This window comes from Acanthochromis polyacanthus, chromosome 20, assembly GCF_021347895.1.
Source record: "Acanthochromis polyacanthus isolate Apoly-LR-REF ecotype Palm Island chromosome 20, KAUST_Apoly_ChrSc, whole genome shotgun sequence".
Taxonomy (NCBI): domain Eukaryota; kingdom Metazoa; phylum Chordata; class Actinopteri; family Pomacentridae; genus Acanthochromis; species Acanthochromis polyacanthus.
The window spans coordinates 29,235,441-29,262,601 of record NC_067132.1 but is presented as its reverse complement, the minus strand read 5'-3'; the positions used below and the strand labels follow the sequence as shown (position 1 = coordinate 29,262,601).

General features: G+C 39.5%; 1 protein-coding gene across 1 annotated transcript; it reads left to right on the top strand.

Annotated features, from left to right (window-relative positions):
* Positions 1-465: 465 nt before the first annotated feature.
* On the top strand, positions 466-26,299 carry phex (phosphate regulating endopeptidase homolog, X-linked). The gene is made up of 22 exons (XM_022217503.2): positions 466-851; positions 7,860-7,916; positions 8,020-8,181; positions 9,267-9,350; positions 9,637-9,863; positions 11,369-11,437; positions 13,786-13,902; positions 14,103-14,186; positions 15,172-15,314; positions 16,738-16,831; positions 18,100-18,228; positions 18,387-18,488; positions 20,029-20,106; positions 20,278-20,381; positions 20,459-20,517; positions 20,795-20,849; positions 21,261-21,328; positions 21,414-21,544; positions 21,698-21,763; positions 21,927-22,031; positions 23,567-23,643; positions 23,716-26,299. Exons 1-22 carry the CDS (start codon positions 728-730, stop codon positions 23,816-23,818), a joined length of 2,238 nt encoding a protein of 745 aa, XP_022073195.2. The 5' UTR covers positions 466-727; the 3' UTR covers positions 23,819-26,299.
* The last annotated feature ends 862 nt before the right edge of the window (positions 26,300-27,161 follow it).

The window sequence follows — 27,161 nt, the reverse complement described above, 5'->3', positions numbered from 1 at the left end:
ACGACTATATAAGGACTTTGCGGCCGACGCCCCAAACCCTAATGAGCACGTGCAGAAAGGGTTCTCGCCACAATGAGGAGGGGGTTAGGGGGAGATGTGGTGCCGCTGTCATCAGCACCTCTGGGCCCTCAAAGAAAACAAAGATGTGTTTCTAGCAGCCGGCATCATCATCATCAGATTAATCTGCTGTAATCAGCATCCCATGTGCGTCTAATTTTGTTCTGGTTCAGCGACTGTCTGATCTGATAAACGAGCAGAACGCCCCGCTGTCCTGTACATGAGATTAGACACACACATTTCATAAAAGCTGCTAAAGCTTCACCCACACATACATACAGAGATAAGGCTCTGGTTTTAGCCAGTGATTTTAATAAATGACTGGTGTTGATCTCGCTGGGAGGACTGGTCCACTGTTTCCTGGTGGGAGGGATGGAGGAGGAGTAATGAGGGATGGAGGGAGGAACAGTTTGAAGAGCCGGGGTGAAGTTGGAGTAGCTGCAGAGAGACAGCTAGCAGCAGAGAGAGCGAGACAGGACTGGGAATCAAGTTTGTGCTGTTGAATTTAGGGGGGAAGTGTGAGAAAGTAGAATTTTTTTAAAAATTTCAGACAGCTTTTGGATTTAATTTTGCCCATGAAATAGATTTATTTTGTTAGATTTTGAGTTTTTTTGTTTATTTATGGTTTACTAAGGCCGTGTGGGTGCTTTTGTGTGTGATATAGTAAACCATGGAGCTGGAGCATTTAGGCGGCGGTGGGGTAAAACCTGAGAGGGGCAGCAGCCGACTCTACAAGATAGCTCTGGCCATGTGTGTGTGCCTCTGTGCTGCCCTGCTGCTTGCTCTCATACTGGGTAAGTCCAAACACTCACACACATTTTCCTCTCCTGTCCCACATTGTAATTTGCAAGCAATTTGATGTATGGTGTAGTACGCACGCTGTCCTCAGATTATAGTACATGCAGACTGTAAATAACACAGAAAGCTCGCTGCTGAGAGCAAAGGTCTTTGCGGAGGGCTGGCGGGTAACTTGTGTCCAACTATTTTTGGTTCATGTAAGGTTTCGCACACGCCCACGTGGACACGCAGAACCTTCTCCACAGCGGGAGTCGAAACTGGACTCATGGAGAAGTGTACTGCTGCAGAATGTGAAATTAATTAGCGGGGAATTGTGTGGTGGAGAAGTGGGCAGTCTGTGTGTGAGTTTATTATTTATAGGAGGCAGTGCACATTAATTAGCACTGACACTTTAAGTAACTTGTAGGTGGATGTGGCACCAGTAATTTACATCCCCAGTCCAGACAAACACAGCTGATTTTCACAAAACACTGGAATAAGGGAGAAATTACGATAAAAATTAGCACACAAAATAACAATAAAACTTGGTTAAACTCATAGAAACACAATGACACGTGACTTTTAGACCGCATAGTTTATTTAAGTGAGAAGTTTCCAGATGTTTCTGCCAACTTCTCTAATTTTCTTCAAGCCACCTTCGACAAGTTTAATGTCCGACTGCAGGTGTGCATAGAAATTGCGAAGTAGCAGCCAAAAAAAATCTGAATTCTAAAGTTCAATTAAAATTTAAAAGCAGTCCCGGGAAGCTACAATGTTCAGGTTGATAATGAAATATTTACTTATTTGCACTGTTGGCGAGAGCAAAGATCGATATTCTGTCATGTCTGAGTTAAGTAAGAGGCTAGAGAGTGTTAGCCTAGCATTAGCTTAGCATAAATCCTGGAAGCAAAGGGAAACAACTCACCTAGCTTTTTCTGTACATGAGAAAATCTGCTGATCTGTGCTTGTTAAAGTTCACTTCTTGTTTTTTTTAAGCGCATAACTAAGAAGTTGTGGTATTCTGAGGAATTTTGAGTCAAACTTTTTCCCTCCCAGCTGCATTGATGCCATTAATAATCACAACTTTTTTGTGTTTTTATGAATTAATTATTGATTTAAAGTTAAAAACATGGTAATTGAGCTAATTTTTTTTTTAATTTGCAGAGAGCAAGGCTAGCTGTTTCACTGTTTCCAATCTTAATGCTAAGATAAGCTAATTTATTTTAGCTTCATGCTGCCAATAATTACGTATTGAATAGCTGTTTCTTTATGACTTCACATAGTAGGAGTAGTAGTGTTTTGAAACTTTGCAGAGAGCCAGGCTAGCTGTTTCCCCATTTCCAGTCTTAATGCTAAGCTAATTTATTGTAGCTTCATGTTGCCTTAAATCAAATTTTGTATAATATTTTCTTTCAGACTTCACATCATAGTAGTAGTAGTATTTTTTGAAACTCTGCAGAGTCAGGCTAACTATTTCCGTGTTTCCAGTCTTAATGCTAAGATAAGCTAACTTATTTTAGCTTCATGCTGCCAATAATTACGTATTGAATAGCTGTTTCTTTATGACTTCACATAGTAGTAGTAGTAGTAGTAGTAGTGTTTTGAAACTTTGCAGAGAGCCAGGCTAGCAGTTTCCCCGTTTCCAATCTTAATGCTAAGCTAATTTATTGTAGCTTTATGTTGCCTATAGTCAAATTTTGTATAACATTTTCTTTCAGACTTCACGTCATAGTTGTATTTTTTGAAACTCTGCAGAGAGTCAGGCTAACTATTTCCCTGTTTCCAGTCTTTATGCTAAGCTAAGCTAATTTAGTGTATAGACCTTTTCGCAGTGACGTCAGAGTCTGGGACACGTGACCATACCTTCCTTAGCAACGCACGCCGCCATTTTAAGAGGGGGCAACAAAGTCATTAGCAACCGTGATTTGACGCGGTTTTGACCCGGAGAAAAACGTCTGGTGATTATTTCGGAAATCTTGAGCCAAAAGCCAAGCTACGGTATAAAGAAAAAATAGGACTGGTTGGTTTGCAGTCATGTCCATACCAAATTGCACTGGGATCATGGAAAAACGACCCTACTACGTGTCCAGATCTTCATTGGCACTCCATTTACGAGTACCTTATCAACAGCCCAGGCATCCACACAATGGAGAAGATGAAGACTTATAAAAGCCTGGACTCATACATTTTCTTTGAGGTATGCTTATATTTATACATTTTTGTGCATACAGGTCAATGTCAGAATGATAAATGCCTTGTAAGATACGGCTACACCAGCTCCGCTATGCTAAGCTAATGTTAAGCTAACGGGATGAGCCATTACACCTTTTAATTTCAAGTGGAAGTAGTGTATGTATATTAGTTAGATGTGCATTATCAAAACTAAGAGTCAGATACCTGTAAATGAGCTCTACCCACCCTAGGCCCAAGGGTATGAGGTGCTAACAATAATGAGGACAATGCTGCTGATTACAGCATAGTAGTTAGCAGAACGAAAGGGAGGAGAGAAGGTTTAAAAATAGCAGTGTGAGTAGAAAGAGCCCTGACTTTTTGTGGGAAGCACAGCTAGCACTAGCCTAAGCTAAGTAGCTATCCCTCAACATTTCAGATAATTATAGACATCATAAGCTGCAGTCAATTCCAGCCACTTTCAGTACAAAAAAAACGCTAATATTCTATCTGTAAATAAAAATATGACGAGAAATACAGGGAATATTGGACGCGCATCGCGAGGTGCATTTCCTTGAAAACTACCAATTCGTGGATTATATACTGACTTCAAGCTATGTTTTGGACAAAATATGTTACTGGCTTGTTTCGTCTGGATGTCCAAGGTTGGATTATGGCCGTTTTTTGTGGAATATTTTCATCTGTGTGTAATAATGAATCCGGAAATGTGAGTCGCGCTGTGTATGTTGAAGCTGGGTATAGAGAACGGATGGATGGATGTTCGTTGTTTGTCGGACAAATGTGTTTATATTACCTGCTGTGGTAATCACATCTGAAAGTGGTTTATATCGGCGGATTCATGAGAATCTAAGCTTTCCATCGGCGTATAGTGTTTGTATAATCGCATTTGCAGTTTCAGATTTTTAGCAAATTGCTTATGCAGATTTCAAAGTGTACCGCGGGCGGGACACTGAAGCGCAACTGGTTAAGCTTATTAATCATTTCAGAAAATCAGTTAAGGGGTAATAATTTCATGAAACACAACATACCATTGACGAAATGCTGACTGCAAACATAGGACCATTTTGACTGTGGGCTCCATGTGGTTCCATTATTGTTTATCCGCCTCAATGCTGTGAGCCATAAACTCCTTTTCTGGCCCTTTTCAGTCGAAATCCTGTAAAAGGAAATGTTCTTGTTGCTCCATGACTGAGAACTACAGCCAAAAACAGCGCAGGTTTTGGGCATATCTACTTTTGGTCGTTCAAATCGGGAGGGAAACGTGGGAAAGTAATGGTCGTCAAGGCAAAGCATATCCCTCTTAAAATGGCGGAATCGCGTTGCTAGGGCCGGTGACCGGCGGTGACGTTCGATGATGACGTTTCGGAAAAAGGTCTATATTCATGTTGCCAATAATCAAATTTTGAACAACTGTTTCTTTAAGACTTCACATAGTAGTAGTTTCGGCGGTTGTAAAGATGGTCGTGGCTGGGAGGGGTGCCTGTGTTTGTTTGGGTGGGGTAACTATTGTTTTTTTTTTCCTCTTTTTGTGTTATTGAGGGAAGTCAGCATTCTTGTGGCGGCATTGAAGTGTAATTACGCTTTGTGCCGATGCATGCAGTCCCCACACAGCCGCTCTAATGGAAACCCTCCTCTGGTCTCCAGCCATGCGAATGACCAGACACAGGCATGCCAAGTGGTCGCTTTGATTCCTGCACTTTTTAATGAGTTTACAGAGTGTGACGCTCAGATGTGTTTTCCTGCATGCATGCGTGTTTGCGTCGGTGGCTTGTTTGGCATCTCAGTAATGAACATGAGGTTGGCATTAGCAGTGACACCGGAGCCTCAGACATCTGTGTGTGAGTGCGCGTTTAAACCCACGGGTTCAGGGGGTTGTTGAGGCCAGGCGGGTTGAAGTCGTGAGTGTACTAAAAGCAGCCACGACGTCTAGCAGCGACTCCAACTAGACAACAACACCGGTGGAGCTCAGAGGTCAGGCGCTGTGGTGCAGCTCTGCAACGCTCCACTCAGCCGTTCACAATGAGGATTTGGTTTCTAAATTTGTCCTCTCACTTCACGGCCTGCTGCTGCTGCCCCTGTTTGCAGCGGAACCACTTCACATAGTGGCGCTTTCTGCCAAAAGAGGTGAGAAAGACCGGCCGTCGCTCACCTTCTAGGAAGGGAAGTGGGTAAACCTGCGGTCGCACTGCGAGTAGTAATTTACAACTGAGAGGTCAAGAATCAGATCTAGTACACTGCCTACATACAACTCCTTATATGTTGAAAAAGAGGGACCTCCCCGATGTAATAAATATGGAAGGGAGGTTGGAACCTGTTACTATTATCACTGGCAGTGCAAACTGATCAAAAGGTTCTGGGGTGGCGTTTTCCAGATCAGCATCATTAGTGACCCAGGTCTGTTCCTTCTTAGCCTTTCATCAGAATCTGGAATGGAGTTATAGAATGTTTTACTTTGTGATCAAAACGACAAAAGAAAACAACAAAAACAGGACAAAACATTACAAAAACAAGAGTCAAAGCGACAAAAAACAAAAGGACAAACGACACAAGTGAGACAAAAAAAGACACAAGACGACAAGACAAAAACATCAAATAAAGCAAAACACAAATTGACAAAAATAAGACAAAAAGCACAAGAGAGGCAAAAAGAAAACATGGCAAAAATGAGAAAAAACATGATAAAAAAACAAGACAAAATATTACAAGAATGAGTAACAGAATGACAAAAGAACAATCTAGTATTTTACTTTATGCTCATAACAACCTGTCATGTTCTAGGAATTATATTTAAATTTTTGGTTTTCAGGTCTTCTGCGTAATTTTTACACTTTACAAAGTCGTCCCGTGGGCCTGACTGGACCCTTTAGCGGGCCGGTTTTGGGCTGCGTGCCGCATGTTTCACACCCCTGTTCTAAAGTAATGCAGAAGTATGAGATGGAAATACTCAAGTAAAGTAAGTGAAATGCCTCAAAATTGTAATCACAATGCAAAAAAAGACAAAAAATTACATAAATGAGACGAAAAGGAAACAAAACGAGAAACAAAATGGCAAAAACATGAAACAAATGTCAGACAAAAAACAACAAAAATGAGACAAAAAGAGACACAAAATGCCAAAAAAAATGATGCAAAACGTAAGAGAAACAATTCAGCAAAAGTTACAAATCGACAAAAAATGGACACAAACGAGAAAAAAAAACACAAAACATGACATGATGCACTAAACGATGAAAAAAGCAAAACACAAAATAGCAAAAATTAGACAAAACTACACAAACATTCCTTTCCCTTCTTTCAACTGCAGATTTATTTAAATAACTGACTCTTAATCTACCCTCTGTTTGTTTTCTATGAAGTACTGGAGATTTTCCCGTGACTTCATAATTGAACATAACTCACCAGTGAAATCACACAACGCAGACTCTGACTTTCCCTCCGCGGTGAGGGGAGGCTGCACTGTTTACTCTTTCTGCAGCTGTATCAGCTGCACTTTAGTCTGTGTGGATTGTGGGAATGTTGCCCTGCTGCACTCCCCTCTGATAACCACTGTCATTTGGTGTAATTATTGCATAGACAGCGGTGGAGGAAGCATTCAGAGGCTTTACTTAAATAAATGTAGTAGTACCTCACCCAAGTGCTGCGGTCACAAATCAACTGAAATGTTACTGTCTGCAAAATGGGCTATAAATGAAGTAATTATTATGCAGAAGAGGCCCATATGGAAGGCCGGTTCTGCTCCAAAGTAACGCAGAAAGAAGTATAAGACGGAAATACTCAAGTAAAGTAAGTAGACTACCTCAAAATTGTAGTCACAATACATACGCCAATGTATTTTCAGTCCCAATGGATAGTAATGGACATAAAAGTAAAAGTTGAAGTAGAGTTACTGGTGGCAAAATGTCAGAAAAACCTCCTCAATAAAACAGCAGAAGCCTCTGTTTTGGCAGAAGAGGTCACATCTATAAAAAGATGGTGTCCTAAATGTATAGCTTTGCCACATTTTATTGTTGATGCTTTTATCTTCCCAGCTTTCTCCACAAAGTTTGCATTTTCCCTGCAAGGCTATTTAGAATAGAATATGCTTTATTGTCATTGTAGTGTGTGACGAAATTGGAACATAATATTTGCACGTAAGCACGTTGATCTAAAGAAATGAGTTGAAAATTGTTGTGCAACTTTTGTCTTTAGCCTTTAAAATGTGCACATTTTGCCTCCTACGATTTCAAAGCGAAACAATTCTGGGTTTTAGCCTGATATTTGAGCAAAATCTGCAAATTAGGAAGTTTTAATTGTTACTTTTCTCTTATTTTTGCTGAATTTTTACAGACAAAATATTCATGGCATTAACTGTTAATAAAAAATAATAGAGCTGTCCCTCCTCAACAGTCACCCAACTGTTTTTGTTTTTTAATTTATTGTTTTGGCCTTTATTATGGCGGAGAGAGAAACAGGAAACGTGGGTGGAAGAGTGGGGGAAAGACATGCAGTAAATGGCCGTGGGTCGGACCATGGCGCCCAACAGTCACCCAGCTTTGATGAGATTGCGTTCACCAACTTTCCAAGGTTTACGTTCATTTTGTGGACTGACCGTGGTTGACTTCCTGTGCCTCTCAGTGGTCACCAGCAGACTGTTTGTGTACGGTGTTTGTTTGTAAAGGGGTGGTATCGCACCCACACGTTTCACAAAATAACACAATCGTCTGAATCCCAGTTCCAGTTCCGGTGCTGTAACTGGTGCTTTTGCTGCATCCAGGGTGTCATCTGGCAAACCACCCTGCATTTCCACCTGTTTATCACTGTGATTTTACATGTCAGTCGTGGTTCTTCTCCCACAGTGTCTCAAAAGTCCAGTCAGGAGGAGTTCTGTCTGACCCCAGAATGCATCGAAGCAGGTGAGGAGTCGTTTTACGTACATTTAATTGGGTTATAATCTGAATATTTCATTGGCGGCTGAAGTTCCTGGTGTTTATTGTGACTGCTTTCTCGTCTCCACAGCGGGATCTATTCTAAGTAAGATGGATCGGGATGTAGACCCCTGCCAGGACTTCTATACTTTCTCTTGTGGAGGCTGGTTGAAGGAGAATCCGATTCCTGAAGATTCGTCCTCGTACGGCATCTATCCGTGGCTGCGGCAGCACGTCGACATCCGACTCAAAGGTGAGCTTGGCTGTGAATTTTCCATCCATACTTAACTTAACGATGGTTTATCCGAAGAACAAACACCAAAGAGGTGAACTTTGCTGCAGTAGGAATGTCAAAAGAAGCCACGAACAAGGTCAGATGTCTTCATCTGTTGAACGTTTGGAGATTTAAGAGCACTTCACTGTTTTAGCATCACGCTCTACTAACATTCCAAGACTCACAAAGAAAGTCTGAACAGCTTCTTGAACAGAACAAACTTGCCATGTTCAGACATTTTGCAAACCTACAAAACGGATCTGACCAGCCTGCTTAGAAAAGGGTTTCAATATGAATCCAGTAAGTCAGGGACTTCACTCATAGAAGTATAAAAAACTTTAGGGCTGCACAGTGACTTGGTGCTTAGCACTTTTGCCTTGCATCTAGAAGGTCCCAGCCTTCCAGGGATCTTTCTGCATGGAGAGTGAATGTTCTTCCTGTGCATGGCTTCCTCCCACAGTTTAAAAACATGCTGAGGTTAATTGCAAACTCTTAATTGTCTCCAAAATATCAAACCATCACCACTGTGCAATGAATCTTGGCATAGCCCAGATAAAGAAGGGTGCATTTCTAGGCCACAGGTTCTTTGGAAACCTCTGTATTGCTATATTCGATCTTTGCGTAGCTTCGTCTATTTTGCCTTCAGAGCCTGGCTGGATGCCTGGTTTCTATTAATTGATTTGAACTTTGACCGCTGCGTACATATCCGATCTCAAACTGTCGTAGCCGTTTTAAATAATCTGTTTCAGCGTGTGGTGGTGCCATTATTGTCTAAAAGCCCCTTTAGCCTCAAGCGGGTCATGATGTTGGGCTGCAGAATCCTGGTCAGTTCTCTTCTTTAAACCTCCACAGTCTCAGTTTTTATCTTTCCATTTTTAAAGTTGTAGCATTTAGACCTGTCAGGTTTCATACACCTCACTACAGGTTCTTATCAAACATGCATGAAACTCTTCTAAGTGGTTTCAATTATTACAATTTTAGCGACTGAACATGAGCACATGTACAAGTCTTCAGGTAATTGTTGGACCTGTGAGTGATGACTAAGACATTTTTTTGTCCATTAGAGTTACTAGAAGCTCCGTCGGACCCTGATGAACTCCAAGCAGTGACCAAAGCGAAGATCCTCTACCGCTCCTGCATGAACGAAAGTAAGTAATCAAGCAAAATTCTCACCTGAACCAGTCGAAATATCACCTCAAAACAGTCCTAACAATGGTACTGTACCACAAAGCAGCACACACAAAGACACACTGATGGGATAAAATGGAGCAGAATAAGTTTTATTGATCCGCGTGGCAGATCTGGGTCACCGCAGAAGCAAAATCAATAAGATACATGAGGTGAAAAAGATCACGAAAAGTAGATGATTGTAACATCAAACCAGAGCAAACCAGTGAGTATAATGCAGTGATAGTTACATGTTTGTTTACAAAGCCATGCTGGAGCAGTTGGACGCCAGACCGATGCTGAAGACGCTCAAACAGCCGGAGTTCCGGTGGCCCGTCGTGGGCGAAGGGCTGGGCGGAGACTACCAGTGGTCCCAGAGTCAGTGGAACCTGCTGAAGACGCTGGCCGAGATGAGAAACCAGCACAGCAAGAGCGTCCTGATCCGCCTCTACGTCTCGCCCGACGACAAAAGCTCCTCACACTACATCATCAAGGTCAGACATCCACAGATCGCTGCTGTCGTTGAAGCCTCGGTGCCAGGTTTTAACGTTGACGTGTAACGTTTTTAAAGGGTTTGAGGGACGTTTTGTCGTCAGATGCAAGGTAAAAAGCCACCTGTCACTTTTATGCTTGTATTTCTGGTTAGAATAAACAACAATATGCTATGAAATTTAGAGGATTTTCTTGCCTTTTTATGGACTCATGAAGTTGTGAAATGGAGTTAATGGTGGATTGTTCTCAGACAGTCTCTTCTCAAAGTGCCACATTTGGATTTTTGGACCAAAACCCTACGTAAATGTTGAGAAAATACCAACATTTGTTGGAAAATGGGGGCTTCTCGGGATCTTTAAATATCTGACAACTAATTCTGATGGAGCCTACCGCCCCTTTAAATATGTTTTTGCTCTAGTTTTTGTCATAAGTTGAAAGCAGAGGCAGAACCACTATTGAAAATTGGTTTACTTAATTCATTACATTAACTGCAAATTAGGTTGAAATTTCTTCCTCTTTGGTGACAAAACATTGTGGTTCTGCTTTAAACCTATGAGATTCCATTGTGGCTCTATGTTATACCATGTTTGATTAAAATTGCTTTAATTTTAATTCACTCACAGAGAAACTGGTTTTAAAAAATGTTACTCCGTCTTACAAGCACTGCGAGGCTCCAACCAACAAATATTTTCCTTATTAACACATCTCACTTTTTTTTGCAGATTGGATATAAAATGTCCAAAAAATGGTGAAAAAAATTACAAACCAGCATATTTAACTGTCAAAAACCCAAACATTGAGTTTACTTTTGCAGAAAAATGAGAAAACTAGTAAATACGTAAGAATTTGAGAGGGCAGTTCTAGAAAAATTGTTTTCTTTTTTCCTTAAGAAAATAGCAAAATGTTCAATTTAAACAAGAAACGGGACCTAACAACCCAGTAAAAGGTGAATCCAACCATGTGTCCATTATCAGGCAACACTGTGATAAAAAACACTGTTTATCTACATTAAAGCTCCACTCTTGTGCTGGGTTGTGATCCATTTTCCTTCAAAATAAACAGTGAGTCATGCAGTTGAAGGATCACTGAAGAAAAGTGCACAAAGTAAATCATTCAGACGTGTTCTTTGTGTGACGTTCAATGTCAGATCTGCCTCTTCTGATTAACAGTGGCATTGAAAGGTGAATTAAAGGAATTATTAAATGGAATCCATTTGAGTGCTCAAACCCTTTTCTACTTCTTGATGTACTCCTCCTGCTTTTTCAAATCAATAACCTTGATAAACTGAAATGAAATAAAACCTTCACTATGATTAAAGTACCTCTAAGGTAAGAAACAAGCTGCAAACTTTTAACTTAATGGGAAACGTGCAGAAGTTGCAGCTCAAAGGAACGAACCAAATACGGGTTCAGTGCCGCGTTTTTTCCCTCCAGTTTTTATCGTTGCAGGAAGTGATGAGCGATCTCAGAAAGCTGCAGACTGACCTGTGCTCTTTGTCTTGCTGTAGCTGGATCAGGCGTCCCTGTCGCTGCCCTCCAGGGAGGACTACACCACCAACACCTCCTCTGCTCAGGCGGTGAGTTTCCACTTCGTCTTCCCCTCATCTCGCCTGCTTTCTGAAGCACCTCTTTCCTTCCTGCATCCTGAGCTGCAGCGAGAAAACTCTCTGGAAATACGAGCTGTCAAAATCAGAACGAGGGCTTCCTTTTCAGACACGTATAATGCGAGCGATTAATTGTGGAAGAGGCGGCTGACGTTGATTACTGGGCTAATGGCTGCCTCATTAGGCCGCAATAAAACGGTGCTCTGAGTGTACGACGCTTCATTTGTCTGCTTTGAGTTTTTCTGTTTTCTTCTTTCACAACATCTTTACCCAATATATCGACTCTTTGAGGATATTTGTTGGCCTAATATCTATTTATTTTATTGACTAAAGCTTAATTATTCTGTTATTTGATTGGGAAAACGGAATAAAATCAAAGAAAAACTCCAGGATGCCAAAATGACAGTGTTTATAAATGAGATTTTCTTTATTTTTTTGTGTGTAGCATAGTTTTAATTCATAAATATTATATTATTATGAATAAATTGTGAATATTTTAGAATTTGCTTTTGCAGATACCACTAAATATGCTTTATTTGTGGAATTATGTCGCAACGTTTCATAGATCTGTCCAATGAATAGCTGCATGCTAACTGCTTATTAACAACTCCACACTTACCGTTGTAAAACCACTCAGTTTGTCAAGCTGCATCACTAAAAATAGCAGAAATGCCTCAAGCAAATGTGAAGTATTGACAATAAAAGCTATTTTTATATCTGAATATTTGTCATTTTTGCTTGAAAACAACCAAAAAATAGTAAATATTCACATTTCACAAGAGAATATCTTTCACTGTTACTTAAAAACAACCTAATAATGGTAAATATTCACACTTTAAAAGACAATAATTGACATTTTTGGTTTAAAACAACATAAAAATGGTAAATACTCACATTTGAAGAGAGAGTATTTGTTGTTTCTGTCTATAAATGAGATAGAAATGGTAAATATTCTTGTCATGTTTGCTTTAAAGTATCATAATTATGGTAAATATGCACATTTTAAAAGAAATCATCTGTCATTTTTGGTTAAAAACAACATAAAAATGGTAAATACTCACATTTGAAGAGAGATTATTTGATGTTTCTGCCTATAAATGAGATAGAAATGGTAAATATTCTTGTCATGTTTGCTTTAAAATATCATAATTATGGTAAATGTGCACATTTTAAAAGAAATCATCTGTCATTTTTGGTTAAAAACAACATAAAAATGGTAATTATTCACATTTGAAGACAGAATATTTGTCGTTTCCGTCTATAAATTATATAGAAAATGGTAAACATTCACACTTATGTCAGAGTATTATTTGTATTAAATGTTTTCTCTTCAAATGTGAATGTTTTTCAATGGTATGTTCAGAGTTATAGCGCTGACATTTTCTTGTGTAAAGACTCTAGTTGAGGCTAGCTTGTCTTGAATTTTAATTAATCAAAATTAGCCTCTCCAATCAGTCAAGTCTGGATCTGTAAATGTTAATGAACAGATTATAAATGGATGATTTCACAGCTAAAATGTCAAGAAACGCATTGCATCAGAGCGCATCAATCAAGACATTAATTGCAGCTTCTAAACATTTTATCAGATTGTCTGTGCATTATGTGTCTAAATCTATTTAGCTGCAAGTGTTCAAACTAAAATAAAGACATCGTTTCATCATGCTAGCATCACCCTTCGATGCATGAGGGATTGGACCCTGCACTCTTCCATAAGTGGGTCAAAAATGACCCAAATCAATGTGTTTTTATGCCATTTTTGTTCTTTTTATTTAAGAATAATCATTTGTGTTATTGTTTGTATGATATTTTGGTCCACACAAGAATGATTTCATGCTTGAAATATGTTTATTTTTCACTTTATAGCAGATTTTGAACATTTTTATGATTGAAAAAGAACAATATTGCACAGAACAGCAATAGGAGAACGTCAACATCTATTTTATTGGCATTTTCCCACTTTTTTCCTCCAAGTTTGTGTATTTCATGACCTCTTGTATGATATTATCAGTTAAAAAAAGCATGGGGTAGAAATGCAAATATTGCAATCTCTTTAAAAGTATAAAAGGTAACAAAAAATTTAAATGGAATGATACTGAAAGCTTGTTTTTTGAGGAATCGCTGGAATAAGAACTTTTAATTCCAAAGATATCACAAGAAAACAACCCTTTTTTTGGACCCACTTCTGCATCTAAGGGTTAAAAGATCATGATTAAAACAAACAAATGTTTCTGTGCATTGATGGAGCAGCTCAGAGGTTTGAGTGGACATGCAGGAGCTTTTTTGTCATTTGATTTGAGTGTTTTTCTGCCTCTCTCTCTCAGTACCGTGCCGCTCTGCTCAGTCTGATGGTGGACACGGCCGTCATGCTGGGAGCCCCGGAGAAAGCAGCGCTGGCCCAGATGGAAAAGGCTCTTGCCTTCGAGACCAAAGTTGCTCATGTAAAGACGTCCTGTCAGATAAATACAGTCCTGCTTAATGTATGGAAGTGATTTGCTGGGCCTCCGTGGCTCAGAAGCTGATTAAAACACGGCATTATTAACTGTGAAATGAGGCTCATCAGCTTCACCCAAACAGTGGAATAGTTTCATGTCCAGATGTGGATGAGTTATCCTAATAATGTTGCTCATTGTGTCTGCAGATCCTGATTCCTTATGAAAACCGCACCAGTGAGAACATGTACAACAAATACTCGCTGTCTCGCCTGCAGCGCTCCATACCACAGGTACTTCGAAAAACATCTGGATGCACCAACGATGACAACATCTAATTACAGCAAGAAAAAAAATTCCATTCAAAGTGTGTTTTTTGGGGAGAAATGATCACCGTCACTGCAATTTATAGTGGTCGTTTTTTTTCCCGCGAAAGATTTTCAACTAAAATAAATGTTGCTCACGGTAAATGTGTTGCTACTGTAATTAGCCAGTTAGCTTAGCTTAGCACAAAGACTGGAAAAGGACTAAAACAGGTAGCCTGGGTCTGTAAAAATTAATAAACTTTACTTCCCAGCACCTTTAAGGATTGTAAATCAACACGCTAAATTGCCTTTGTTAATCTGTAAAACCGTATAAAACTCACCTAGAAAATGCAATTCTCAAATAGAAGAGTAATCAAGTTAATGAAAGTTTATATTTTGTGTGTTTTGCGTAGTTTTAAGTGATCTTGGGATTAGCTTTTGCCTATATGTCATGTTTTATGGATCAGAGAGAAGCTAATGAATAGACTTTTGGGTTGGTAAATGTGTTACGACTGTAACTAGCCAGTTAGCTTAGCTTAGCACAAAGACTAGAAACGGAGGGAAACAGGTAGCCTGGTTGTGTCCAAATTAGCTAAATTTACCCACCTGTTTTTAAAGTCTGTAGATCAACACACTATATTGCATTTGTTAATCTGTAAAAAAAAGTATCCAACTCACCTAGAACATGTAGTTTTCAAATAGTAAAATAAGTAAAGTTATCAAAGTTTTCATTATTGGTTTCTTTAGCTTCAAAACAGCTGAGAGCACAGAAACATCACAGTTTGTATGATACTGATTTGTGCAATTTTTGTGTTATTTTGCACAACAATTATCCATTTTACTGCCTTCTACAGCTTACAGGTGATTTAGCTCACCCATAAGTATCAGTAAACAACAAAAATCTAATTTCAACACTCACATTTATGAATATTTCTGTGTATTATTCAACGTCACCTCCTCTTCCTGTCTGTAGTTTGACTGGCTGGGTTTTGTAAGAACTGTGGTGGAGTCTAAAGGCGACCCGGCTCGGTCCATCTCCTCCTCTGAGCCCGTCATCGTCAGAGCGCCACAGTACTTTAAGGACCTCATGAAACTCATCAACGCCACCGACCCCAGGTACACAAGCCCTGCTAATATGCTGCGTTTCCTAGCCCCTTATTCAAACCATCACAACAGATAATTACATTAGTAATAGTTCATTAGAGGCCACAGAGCAGTGTGCAAACCGACAAAATGAAAGTACGGTAGCTGCATCTTTATAGCTGGTCATGCAGGTAAACGGTACACAAAAGCACCAGCAATACAAAGAAAAATGTATAGAGCAGTGGCCAATAGAAAATGTGCAAAAGTGTCAATGCTTGAATGTGCAATGAGCAAATGTGCCAACTGGGATATTCTTGTGTTAACCCCATTACTGAGATGATTATTAGCTAAAGCTGATGTCATTTGTTAAAGTTGCTCTCTACTAAAGTTGCTCTGCATTTGTTAAAGTTGCTCCATAAAGAGTTAAAGTTGCTCTGCGTTTGTTAAAGTTGCTCTAAATGAGCTAAAGTTGCTCCATAAAGAGTTAAGGTTGCTCCATAAAGAGTTAAAGTTGCTCTATATTAGCTAAAGTTGCTCCATAAAGAGTTAAAGTTGCTCCGTGTTTGTTAAAGTTGCTCCATAAAGAGTTAAAGTTACTCTATATTAGCTGAAGTTGCTCCATAAAGAGTTAAAGTTACTCTATAGTAGCTAAAGTTGCTCCATATAGATTTAAAGTTGCTTCATATTAGCTAAAGTTGCTCCATAAAGAGTTAAAGTTACTCTATAGTAGCTAAAGTTGCTCCATATAGATTTAAAGTTGCTTCATATTAGCTAAAGTTGCTCCATAAAGAGTTAAAGTTGCTCTAAATGAGCTAAAGTTGCTCCATAAAGAGTTAAAGTTGCTCTAAATGAGCTAAAGTTGCTCCATAAAGATTTAAAGTTGCTCTATATTAGCTATAGTTGCTCAAAAATGAGTTAAAGTTGTTCTACATTAGTTTCAGCTGATCCATGTTACTTAAAGTTGCTCTAAATGAGTTAAAGTTGACCTACACTGCCGGTCAGAAGGTTTGGGTCACCCAGACGACTTCATGTTCGTCATCGTCTATTCTTGTCCTGATCCCATTACTGACGTGATCAGAACACTCCATAGTTCCTGTTAAAATCTACTGAAGTCCAGAATAATGTCTTAAAATGCCTCATTTTAGTCAACAAGCACTCAAAAACCTAAAAATATTTACTTTGCTGTCTTGTTCACAAAAAAATGCGTCAAATCCTCACATGTGAGAAGCAGGAACCAGCATGACTTCACTTTTTTGCTTCAATATTCTCACTTTCCTAAAGAGTTCTTTCTTCCAAAGTCTTCCCATCAATCTTGTCCTCACAAACTTAGAAGTATGAGTCGACACACACGATCCCCCGCTGTGCCTCGAGGGCTGCTGTCGCTCATTATAAGTATTTTATAGCGTGTAATGAGATTACATGTAGGCATTTAATTAATGTCTTGCTGTCTCTCCAGGACGGTGGCGAACTACGTCCAGTGGAGGACCGTCTTCTCCAGGATCACGACTCTGAGCCGCCGCTTCCTCTACAGATACCTGGACTACGCGCGGGTCGGTGCACAGAGCGTTTCACAAATTCAAAATATACGAACACACGTAGATCTCTGCTAGATTTTTAGATTAGGTGAATGGTTCGATTCTCTTCTACGATGTAGAATAAAAGTAATAAGTACCATAAAGAAACATTTCTGGTTTTGCAGAAGTGTAATAGTTTAAATGACACTTTATTTCTTTATATATGCACATTATACAAAAAGCTCTTGGTACATTTTGACTTTAATGTGTGACGACTGAAGCTGTTTCACAATTCAACACTTTAAACGGTATTTTGTACCACTAATCTTCATATTGTAGTGTTTTTCACTTAGTGTGCATGGATTTAATGTACTATTTTGCCTCAAGCTGTTAAGTTTGATTACTTTTAGTCCAACAAGTACATAAAACCCTAAAATATTTAAATGTATGTATGTATAATATATAATAATAATAATTCTCAGGAATTTCTTTTGATGTCTAGTTGTTTTTTTTATTTTCAGGTGAGAAAAAAAACACACCCATAAAAGCTTTTATTGTGAAAAGCACAAGTTTCGAGCCTGAGGATATAAATCTAACTGTGGTTTTCATAATAATCCTGTCAGAGTTCACCAAGAGAAAACAAAAAAATTACGATTACTTGTTTGTTTTTGTGTTTCCTGAGAACTTTATGGAGGTTTTTCTGCCACGACTCACATTTTATTTTAATGTTTTGCAGCTGTGAGTTGCATTTTCAGAGACAGAATTTGCACATAGGAGCATATTTCAAAAGCAGCATTGCCTCACAGCTGCAATAATGGACAATAAAGGGCATCGGAATGTATGAATATTTAATCAAATATCTTTAAATAATATCTAAAAATAAAGATCAATTCAAGGTAAATTCCTCTGACATAAATAGAACCTCAGAATACTCATTCAAGGTGGTTGTGTTGGGTGTTTTTAGCATCTCTAGCAAGCTGTTTACTGAAAATCTGCTTTAATTAGTTTGTGCTTTGCAAAAGTGGCACAAACACACAGAACCTAAACATCCTAAAACCGAATCAGCATGAAAAAGTATCTTGTTTTTACCGAGGAAAGCCTCAAAACTTCCAAAATGTTGGGGGTTCCCATGCTTCCCGTGGCAGTAATTAGAGCTTTAAGTTCAGCTGTGTGATTTTCTGCTCCTGTTGAGTGTTTTCAAGTCCTGATTCAAAGTCAGCCAGCGTGGGATTCTGAACACGCAGACTCTGACGGACTATGAGGTTTTGTACCCTGAGAGACGATGTCATGTCTGTCTCCACCAGGTAACCACGGGAACCACCTCCCTGACCCCGCGCTGGGATAAATGCGTCAACTACGTGGAGAACTCGCTTGTTTATGCCACCGGGCGCCTCTTTGTCAACACACACTTCCAGGAGGATAAGAAACACATGGTGCGTGTCTCAAATCTGGGGTTTGATGTTTCTGTGGGCCTGTTTGTCAGACGTGTGTTTCCGTGGATCACAACAGCAGCGCGCTTGTCTGCTGTGTGTCTGAAAGATCGTATCGTACGCTTAATCCTTCGTGTCAAACATCCACTTGTTTTTCCCAGATGGAGGAGCTGATCAAGGGCATCCGCTGGGCCTTCATCGACATGCTGGAGAAGGAGAATGATTGGATGGATCCGGCGACGAAGAAGAGAGCCGTGGACAAGGCAAGAGCGAGTTTGGTGCTGCTGCTCGTCATTCTCTGGAAATAACCCTCCTTGTTTGATTCTAATCAGAAATGTTTGAAATGAGGACGCAAACTTTCAACAGTTGTCCACATTAACGGTTCAGTTGTTGAAAATGAACGTCAAACACAGAAACAGCTGCACAGCTTCATGGTGATTAGATGGACTAGATTTGTTGGACGTGTCCCACAATTAAAGCGATGTCTGGCCCTCGTTAATGTCAGTCCAGCTGCTGGAAACAGCTGCTCGTCAGAAACAAATACATAGACGTACACAATATTAAAGTTGCTCCATATTAGTTAAAGTTGCTCTATGATAGTTAAAGTTGCTCTAAAGGAGTTAAAGTTGTTCTATAGCAGTTTTAGATAGATAGATTAAACTTTTATTAATCCAACAGCGGGGAAATTTACATTGTACAGCAGCAGATAGGACATTAAATAAGAGAGAGATTGCAGCACACAAAGCACACAGCGCATATGTATATAAATAAGAATGTTTGCTTCAGAAGAAGAAAAGAAAAGAAGCAGTATTTACAGCAAGACTTCTTGAAATTGCACAGCGTCATTATTTACATTTCCTATTGCACAGTTTGTAAATGGGTGAACAAGTTAAGTTGCTCTTTTTTATTTAAAGTTGCTCTACTTTCGTTAAAGTTGCTCCATATCAGTTAAAGTTGCTCTTAAATGAGTTAAAGTTGCTCTAAAGGAGTAAAAGTTGCCTTATAGTAGTTAAAGTTCCTCTACATTAATTAAAGTTGCTCTAAAGGAGTAAAAGTTGCTCTATATTAGTTTAAGTTGATCTAAATGACTTAAAGTTGACATACACTACCGTTCAAAAGTTTGGGGTCACTCAGGCAATTCCATGTTTTCCATGAAAGTTAGTTAAAGTTGCTCTAAAATGAGTTAAAGTTGCTCTAAAGGAGTGAAAGTTGCCTTATAGTAGTTAAAGTTGCTCTACTTTAATTAAAGTTGCTCTATATTAATTGAAGTTGATCTAAATGAGATAAAGTTGACCTACACTATCGTTCAAAAGTTTGGGGTCACCCAGATAATTCCATGTTTCCCATGAAAACTCACACTTTTATCCATGTGCTAGCATAACTGCACAAGGGTTTTCTAATCATCAATGAGCCTTTCAACAGCATTAGCTAACACAGTGTAGCATTAGAACACAGGAGTGATGGTTGCTGGAAATGTTCCTCTGTACCCCTATGGACATATTCCATTAAAAATCAGCCATTTGCAGCTACAATGGTCATTTACCACATTAAAAAAGCCTAGACTGTATTCCTGATTCATTTAATGTTATCGTATGCTTCTTTTCTTTCAAAAATAAGGACATTTCTAAGTGAGCCCAAACTTTCAAGCAGTAGTGTACCTCCTACTGTAATTCATTAACCACAGCAGGGAATCAGGAACATTTTTTGTGAAGCACTGTGACTGTCTCAGTCTTCTATTATTCCTAATAAATGAGTCTGACGCACGAAGTCCTGATTATGTAAAGACTTTGTCTTCCTCTTTAGGCTCATGCAGTCCTGGCTAAAGTCGGCTACCCCGAGTTCATCTTGAATGACACCTACCTCAATGAAGATTTAAAGCAGGTTCGTGTACCGGTGGAAGCGAGTTCGTTAGCCTGGCTGGTTATTCTTTTCATGCTTTTCACCTATAAATTTGACTTGAAATCAAGCACGAGCTGATAAATCGTCACCAGTTTGACCGTTTTTTTGGGCGGAAAAATAAACAGTTTGTGTTTGAATTTGTGTCCGTTTCAGCTAGAGTTCAGTAACAAGGATTACTACGGCAACGTGATGCAGACGCTGAAGCTCATCGCCCAGTCCGACATCAGCTGGCTCCGAAAGAGCGTCCCGAGAACAGAGTGAGTGACCGCTTTCCGTGTGAGTTTTTGTGTTTTATGCTTTCGCTGATGCACTATAATATGTGTTCTTGTTTCAGGTGGTTTACGAACCCAACAACCGTGAACGCCTTCTACAGTTCATCCACAAATCAGATCAGTAAGAGGAGACACACAGTCATTCCAATGGTTTATTTTCTCTAAAGCTGCACTGATTCCGTTATCTGCTCAGGAGGCTTTTTTTGGAGAACCTAAACCAGGCAATAAAATCTGAAATAATTGGGACTTTATAAAGTCGCCGAGCCTCCTCTGTGAAATAATGTGTTTTCTGTTAGTTATTTGACAGCAGAAATCTGCTCTCTGACCTTCTGCGCTGATAACTACTGTGTGGCCACAGACACGTAAATGTGAAACGCTGTTTTGATCTTCTTATTCAGGATTCCCTGCTGGAGAGCTTCAAAAACCCTTCTTCTGGGGAAGAGAGTATCCAAGGTGAGATTAAAGAAGTGTGACTCGCTCTGCTGGCAGACCAAAGAAATGCCGCCTCATGCTTTGCTCCAGAGCACCGTGGAGCTCCGCAGTAATTACAGGACTTTATTCTGACGTAAACCTGCAGATAGAAAACCACAGCCTGAGCAGAAAGCAAAATTTATCCTGTTATATATTAGCAAAGACTGCACATATGCTCTGCTACCGAACTACCGATGGGTGACAAATTAAAAGAAAAACCAACATGAAGTGTCTTAGTAAGCAACCAAAGCAGCAAAATGGAAAAATAAGTCTGCACAGATTATGTATTGCAGCCTTGACTCTTGTTTGAATTCAAAACTAAAAACTCTTTACGAAGGAGTCCATTCATGCCACAGCACGTTTTCTGGAATCAGTAGTTTTTTTCTTTTCCAGGTCTTTAAGCTACGGCGCCATCGGGGTGATAGTCGGACACGAGCTAACTCACGGCTTCGACAACAACGGTAAAAAAAAAAGGATGACTACTTTGAAGCAGAGCGGTCACGATTAGTTAAGAGTTCTCTAGTTTGTTGTTCTTTTTCTGCACAGGTCGGAAGTACGACAAAAACGGCAACCTGGACCACTGGTGGAGCAATGCGTCTGTAACGGCCTTCAATGAGAAGACCCAGTGCATGATTGAACAGTACAACAACTACCACTGGGAGGAGGCAGGGCTGAACGTAAGGAACGGGATTTGAACCTGCAGAATTCACAACAGAGCATGAATTGAATCTGATCTACAAGCCGAGGAGTTGGCGAAAACGCTTGTGCGTGTCGGATGTTTCCAGTGTTTTTGTGGCTTTGTGAAAAATGTGGGTGTTTTGGCTCTGCAGGTTCGCGGTAAGAGGACTCTGGCTGAAAACATAGCAGACAACGGAGGGATAAGAGAAGCATTCAGGGTATGAGCTGCGATCCAAGACGTTTCGAGCCTTTCTCATGGATGATATTTTGAGCTGTTGTACCAAATAAAAGGAGTCGTACAAGCTAGAGCGATGTTTTGTGTGGATGGACTGTTTGAGGAAGTCCAGGTAAAGAAAGCTTCCTTTTTGTGTTGGTGTGTAGGCGTACAGGCGCTGGGTGGATGAGAGCAGAGGCGGTGTGGAGGAGCCTCTGCTGCCTGGACTGGAACTCAACAACAACCAGCTGTTCTTCATGAGCTACGCACACGTAAGGACACGCACGGACACGCTGTTCTTCACGCCACGATTGTGCAGAGCCCAACATTTTTGTGTTATCTGTGAAGATCCTGGGATTGCTTTTGAAAATGTGCAAAAAATTGGTCCAAAATATGACACGTAATTCAAAATGGCCGACTTCCTGTTGTGTTTTAGGTGTGGCTGTCGATTACATTTTTGTGCGTGTTGAAGTGTTTTATACCAAATTTAAGGTGACCCATCCTGGTCGTAGAGCCGATTTTACGCCAAAAAAGAAGAAATCCATGGGTTTCAAGAAGGTTCTATGCACCTTTGGGGCTCAGACCCTAAATAGGAATTCTCTCAGAGAACATAGTACAGTGGTACCTCTACTTACGAAATTAATTGGTTCTGGAAGTAGTTTCGTATCCTTAAAATTCCGTAAGTGGAGACGCGTTTTCCATGTAAATGCCCTAATCCCTTCCAAGCCCCCAAAAATTTGGACATAATTTTTTTTATAAATCATTAAAATGCATCAAAACATGGAACAAATACATGTTACAATTAGATTACTGCACAATAAACATAAAATGAGAGTTGTACATAATGTAAAAACAAAGAATAAAGTAAAGAATAAAAATTACGTTCATTTACCTTTTAACTGCTATCTTCGTCACCTTTTGCCTTCTTTGGTTCATGGTCTCTCTCAGCAGTGGTTTTTTCCTGACGTTTTGTAAAGAACCGATCCAAGGATGTTTGCTTTTGTTGACTTTTAACAATCCTTCAAAAACGTGCAAGGCAAACCTCATCAATGTGAGCGATAGCCCGACTAGTGAACACTTTTTCTGGGTTATTCTTTTCAATAAATTCTGAAACTTCATGGAGTTTTCCTAAAATGTCTTTTATTCGGGCTGATGGAATAATGGCTGCCTCCTCCTCCTCCTCCTCGTCCTCTCTGAACTCCTCCTGCACTGCCGTGTGTTGCATCGCCTCCAACCCCTTCAGCTCCTTCGTTGAAGGACCAAGTATGTTTACGTTCGGTAAACTCTGGGAGCTGCGAGTAGCAGCGCGTACTGTATTTTTGCCTTTCGTATTCTGAAATTTCTGTCGTAACAAGAGGCAATATTTTCCCGTTGAGGCATGTCGTAACCTGAAAATTCCGCATGTAGAGACGTTCGTAAGTAGAGGTACGACTGTCAAGGCTGCTCAGTTGTCGTATGTTCTTCCACACTGCCATGGTTACAGTGACGCCATGCCGCTATCTCACAATGATGCAGAAATCTTTAACAAATCCAGACTATAAGCTGCATCACTGCCTAAATCTAATCACTTGGTCCTTGAGTCATTTCTGACCTTCCCTGAAAATGTCATCCAAATCCGTTAGCTTGTTTTTGCTAACAGACAGACAGACACAGATTGTCGTATAACTGCGCTGCATTCCTTGGCAAATAATTTCAGTCCAACAGTTTTTTTCTCTTACACTTTCGTGCTGTGATAAATGATGACCGTATTTTAAAGACACCATGCCAGGAAAGCGTTCACACCTGTTCCGCTGTGTTTGTGCTGCAGGTGAGGTGTAACACCTACAGACCAGAGGCAGCCAGAGAGCAGATCCAGAGTGGAGCTCACAGTCCACCTAAATACAGGTGAGCAGCAAGCAAAATACAAACACGCATCACCCTTCCAGAGTGATCTCTACCATCCCTGTTGCCCCGCAGAGTCATCGGAGCCATGAGTAACTACGAGGAGTTCCGGAAAGCCTTCAGCTGTCCCGATTCGTCCGTGATGAACCGAGGAGCTCAGTCGTGCCGGGTGTGGTGACCTCCGACCTCTGCGGCTTTCAAACCGAACCGGGGGAACGTCTGCCGAGGAGGCCGGACTTAGCCGACGTAGTTTACGTGATGAGGGAGCAAAGACGAAGCAGAGTTGTTCTCAGTGAAGCGTGGGTAAGAGCGGAACACTTTGGAGGCCATTTTTTAATCGGCTAACGGATGGTTTATTCACTGCTTATGCTGCAGTCCATGCTCAAATTATGACTGAAGACATTTATAAAGGACCATAGTTTAAAGGGTTTTATGTGAAAAACTTTTTTTTTTATTACCCGTTTACAACATCAGAGCTGTCTGTACTGTAACTAGATATCACTGTAAATGTAATAACTACGACTTTTCTACTCATAAGGAGAATTTATTCCGGATTTTATGGTAGGAAGCAGATATATCAGGTCATATATTCAACACTGTAAACCAAAGATTAGTTTTTATTCTCCTCTTTATTCCTCTAACCAGCGTACAAAAAGCAAACTATCATCAGTCTACTTAATGGAGCTTTGACGTGTCTCAGATCGGGTTTGTTGTGTGTGGGCCCAAAATCCGTCTCCGTTTCTTTCTATTTGTACGTTTCTATTCGTCGCTCTGCAGTTCAGCCTGAAGGCAAACCAGCTCTGAAACTGCACAACTCTCATCTGTCTTTGTGTCGCCGTGGCTGACGTGCGCTCACACACCAGCTCGTGTTTTATGTTCCTCTGGAAAAACAAGATTATTATTCAATGAATATTTAATGCATTAGCAAGAAAATGGGAAGGAAACATCCCCTCAGATGTTTATTATTCGTATTTATTCACCAGAAATGTTCATTTCTTCTCTTTTCTACTCACATTTACACACAAACTTACTAACAGATTTAAAATATTACGGTAAATGTCTGCTTTTTTTTGGATCAATCAGGAAAGTTAAGATTATCAGTGAAATATAATGAAAAATGAGCATAATTTAAGCTACCTGTGGATGATTGTTGTTATTCTAATTCACGTGCTGTTGACAAAATGGTAGAAATCATGGTGCTTGTTCCTCAGTTTATCTTTTATTTTATTCAGAAAAATTAAGATTATCATTAAAATTTTATACAAATTAGTAGTATTTTAAACTATCTAATGGTTATGACTGTAATTCTAATTCTCTAAGTTTCTCTACAAATCTATTAGTCTTAAAAAATGACTGAAAATATAAGAAAATGCAGCTTATTTTTTGTACATTCAGTAAAATTAAGATTATTAATGAAATATGATAAAACATTTGCATAAGTTCAAACCATCTATGGGTTGTTGTTGTTATTCTAATTGTTGTTCTATTGACAAAATGTTTTTAATCAAAATGTTTTTTTGTCTTTTAGTCTGAAAAATGTCCAAAAGATCTAAGAAAGTGCAGCACCTTTTTTTTTTTTTGGTATATTCGGGAAAATTAAGATTAGAAATGACGTCTATTTTAAATTAGCTTTATTTGAAGCTATCTGTGGATTATTATTGAAATTTTAATTCACAAATCTTTAAAGAAAAAAGATTAAAAAAAATTAGAAAATGGGGCATATTTTTGTATTTTCAGGAAAATTAAGATTATAAATAAAATTTCAGATAAATTGGCGTAATTTTAAACTATCTGTGGGTTTTTATTGTCATTCCAATTAAAGTGCCGTTGACAAAATGACGCTTATTAAGCTCGTTGTTACTTAAGTAATCTTTGTCTTAAAATAAATGTAAAAAAAATGCTTTAATTTTTTTTTGCATATTCAGGAAGATTCAGATTAGCAATGACATATTTTAGATTAGCATTATTTGAAACTATCTAGTCTTAAACAATGACAGAAAATATAAGAAAATGCATTATTTTAATAGTATATTCAGGGAAATTATCAGTGCAATATAATATAAATTAGCATTATTTTCAGCCATTTACACCCCTGTCAAAAGTTTTGAGATGGGTTCTAATTTATTTGAATGAGAAAGTGTCTCAAAACTTTTGACAGGGGGTGTATGTGTTATTATGTAACTCCATTTCACGAAATAGTAGCACTCAGAGTTATTTAGCGATGGTTGTTTGTCAAGTAGTCTGTCTTAAAAAAATGACAGAAAATATAAGAAAATGCAGAAATTTTTCCCAGAAACCAAAGTAAGTCTTTTGTTTTAATTTTTTTTAACAGAAATCATTTTAAAACCCAAAGATGCTCAAGCTACAGTTGTTTCAAATGGCATCTGGACAGTAAAATTAGCAAATTCTGTCTTGTTTTTTCATAAATAACTTAATTAATTAAATAATAATTATCAACCCAGAGTCCGGTTTATCGTCATCAAACATCCACTATACGTTTTATTATGTTCTATGTGAGCATTTCCTCGTTCTCTGCTGGTGTGATCTTATTTTTGTAACTTAATGTGATGAGTTTTTTTTCTGTTGTCGTAGTGAATTTGTATGCTGTGATCTCGGCTCACTGGTTTCTGTCAGGTTCTAATAAAACTTTGAGACGTTCTGCTGTCGTTTCACCTTCTATGATGGAGAAAAAAATGTGAGTGAGAGAGAGAGAAAAAAAGAGAGATGGCCGATTGGTTTTCCTCAGGACACATCATCGCATCCCGTTCATTTATGCCGCCAGTTGCCATGAGAACGTGCCCTGCGTTACGACATCCTCTTGAACCCGGCGCTGCTTGTGTTTGGGTTCTTCCTGCCCGGCGGGGGGGGGGTGACGTTAACGACTCGTATCTGTGGAAACACCAGCGGCAGCCTCATCAATTCACACCAATTAGAAAAACAGTCCGAGCAGCGAGTCTATTATGGTCTGTGTGTGTGTGTGTGTGTCGGAGGCTTGATTAAGAGACAAAGGGAGGAAGTAAGTGAGATGGATGCTAACGAGCAGAGATGTGCTTTTACTGGGCGTGTGCACATCAGCATTGTTCTGACTGTAACGTCTCATCGGCGTCAGGTACTGATGAAGCTCTACAGACTCCTCCTGCCATTTCCATTGAGTAGTGCATCAGTAATATAGTTAATTTTGTAGTTTACTTGTCAAAATGTGGTCATAAAAACTAAAGCGTGCAGTTTCCTGTACTGGAGGGATCCGGGGAGGCGTCAGAAAACCAGTCAGCATCTGTTTACTCACACAGTCCAACACATCTCCTTCACATAGAGCTGATCAGGTTTGTGAAATGTTGGTGGTCTGTGTGGAGCTGCTGGATGGTGGCAGGAAGTGGATCATGCCGTCGTAAAGGCCCATCCAGAGCATCATGAACATGCTCAGCGGTGGATGTGAGGTTAGTATGCCGGTCGTGCAAGAACTGGGACGTCTTCAGCTTCCAGGAATTGTGATCGTTGCATTATGAAGCTGTAACATGAAG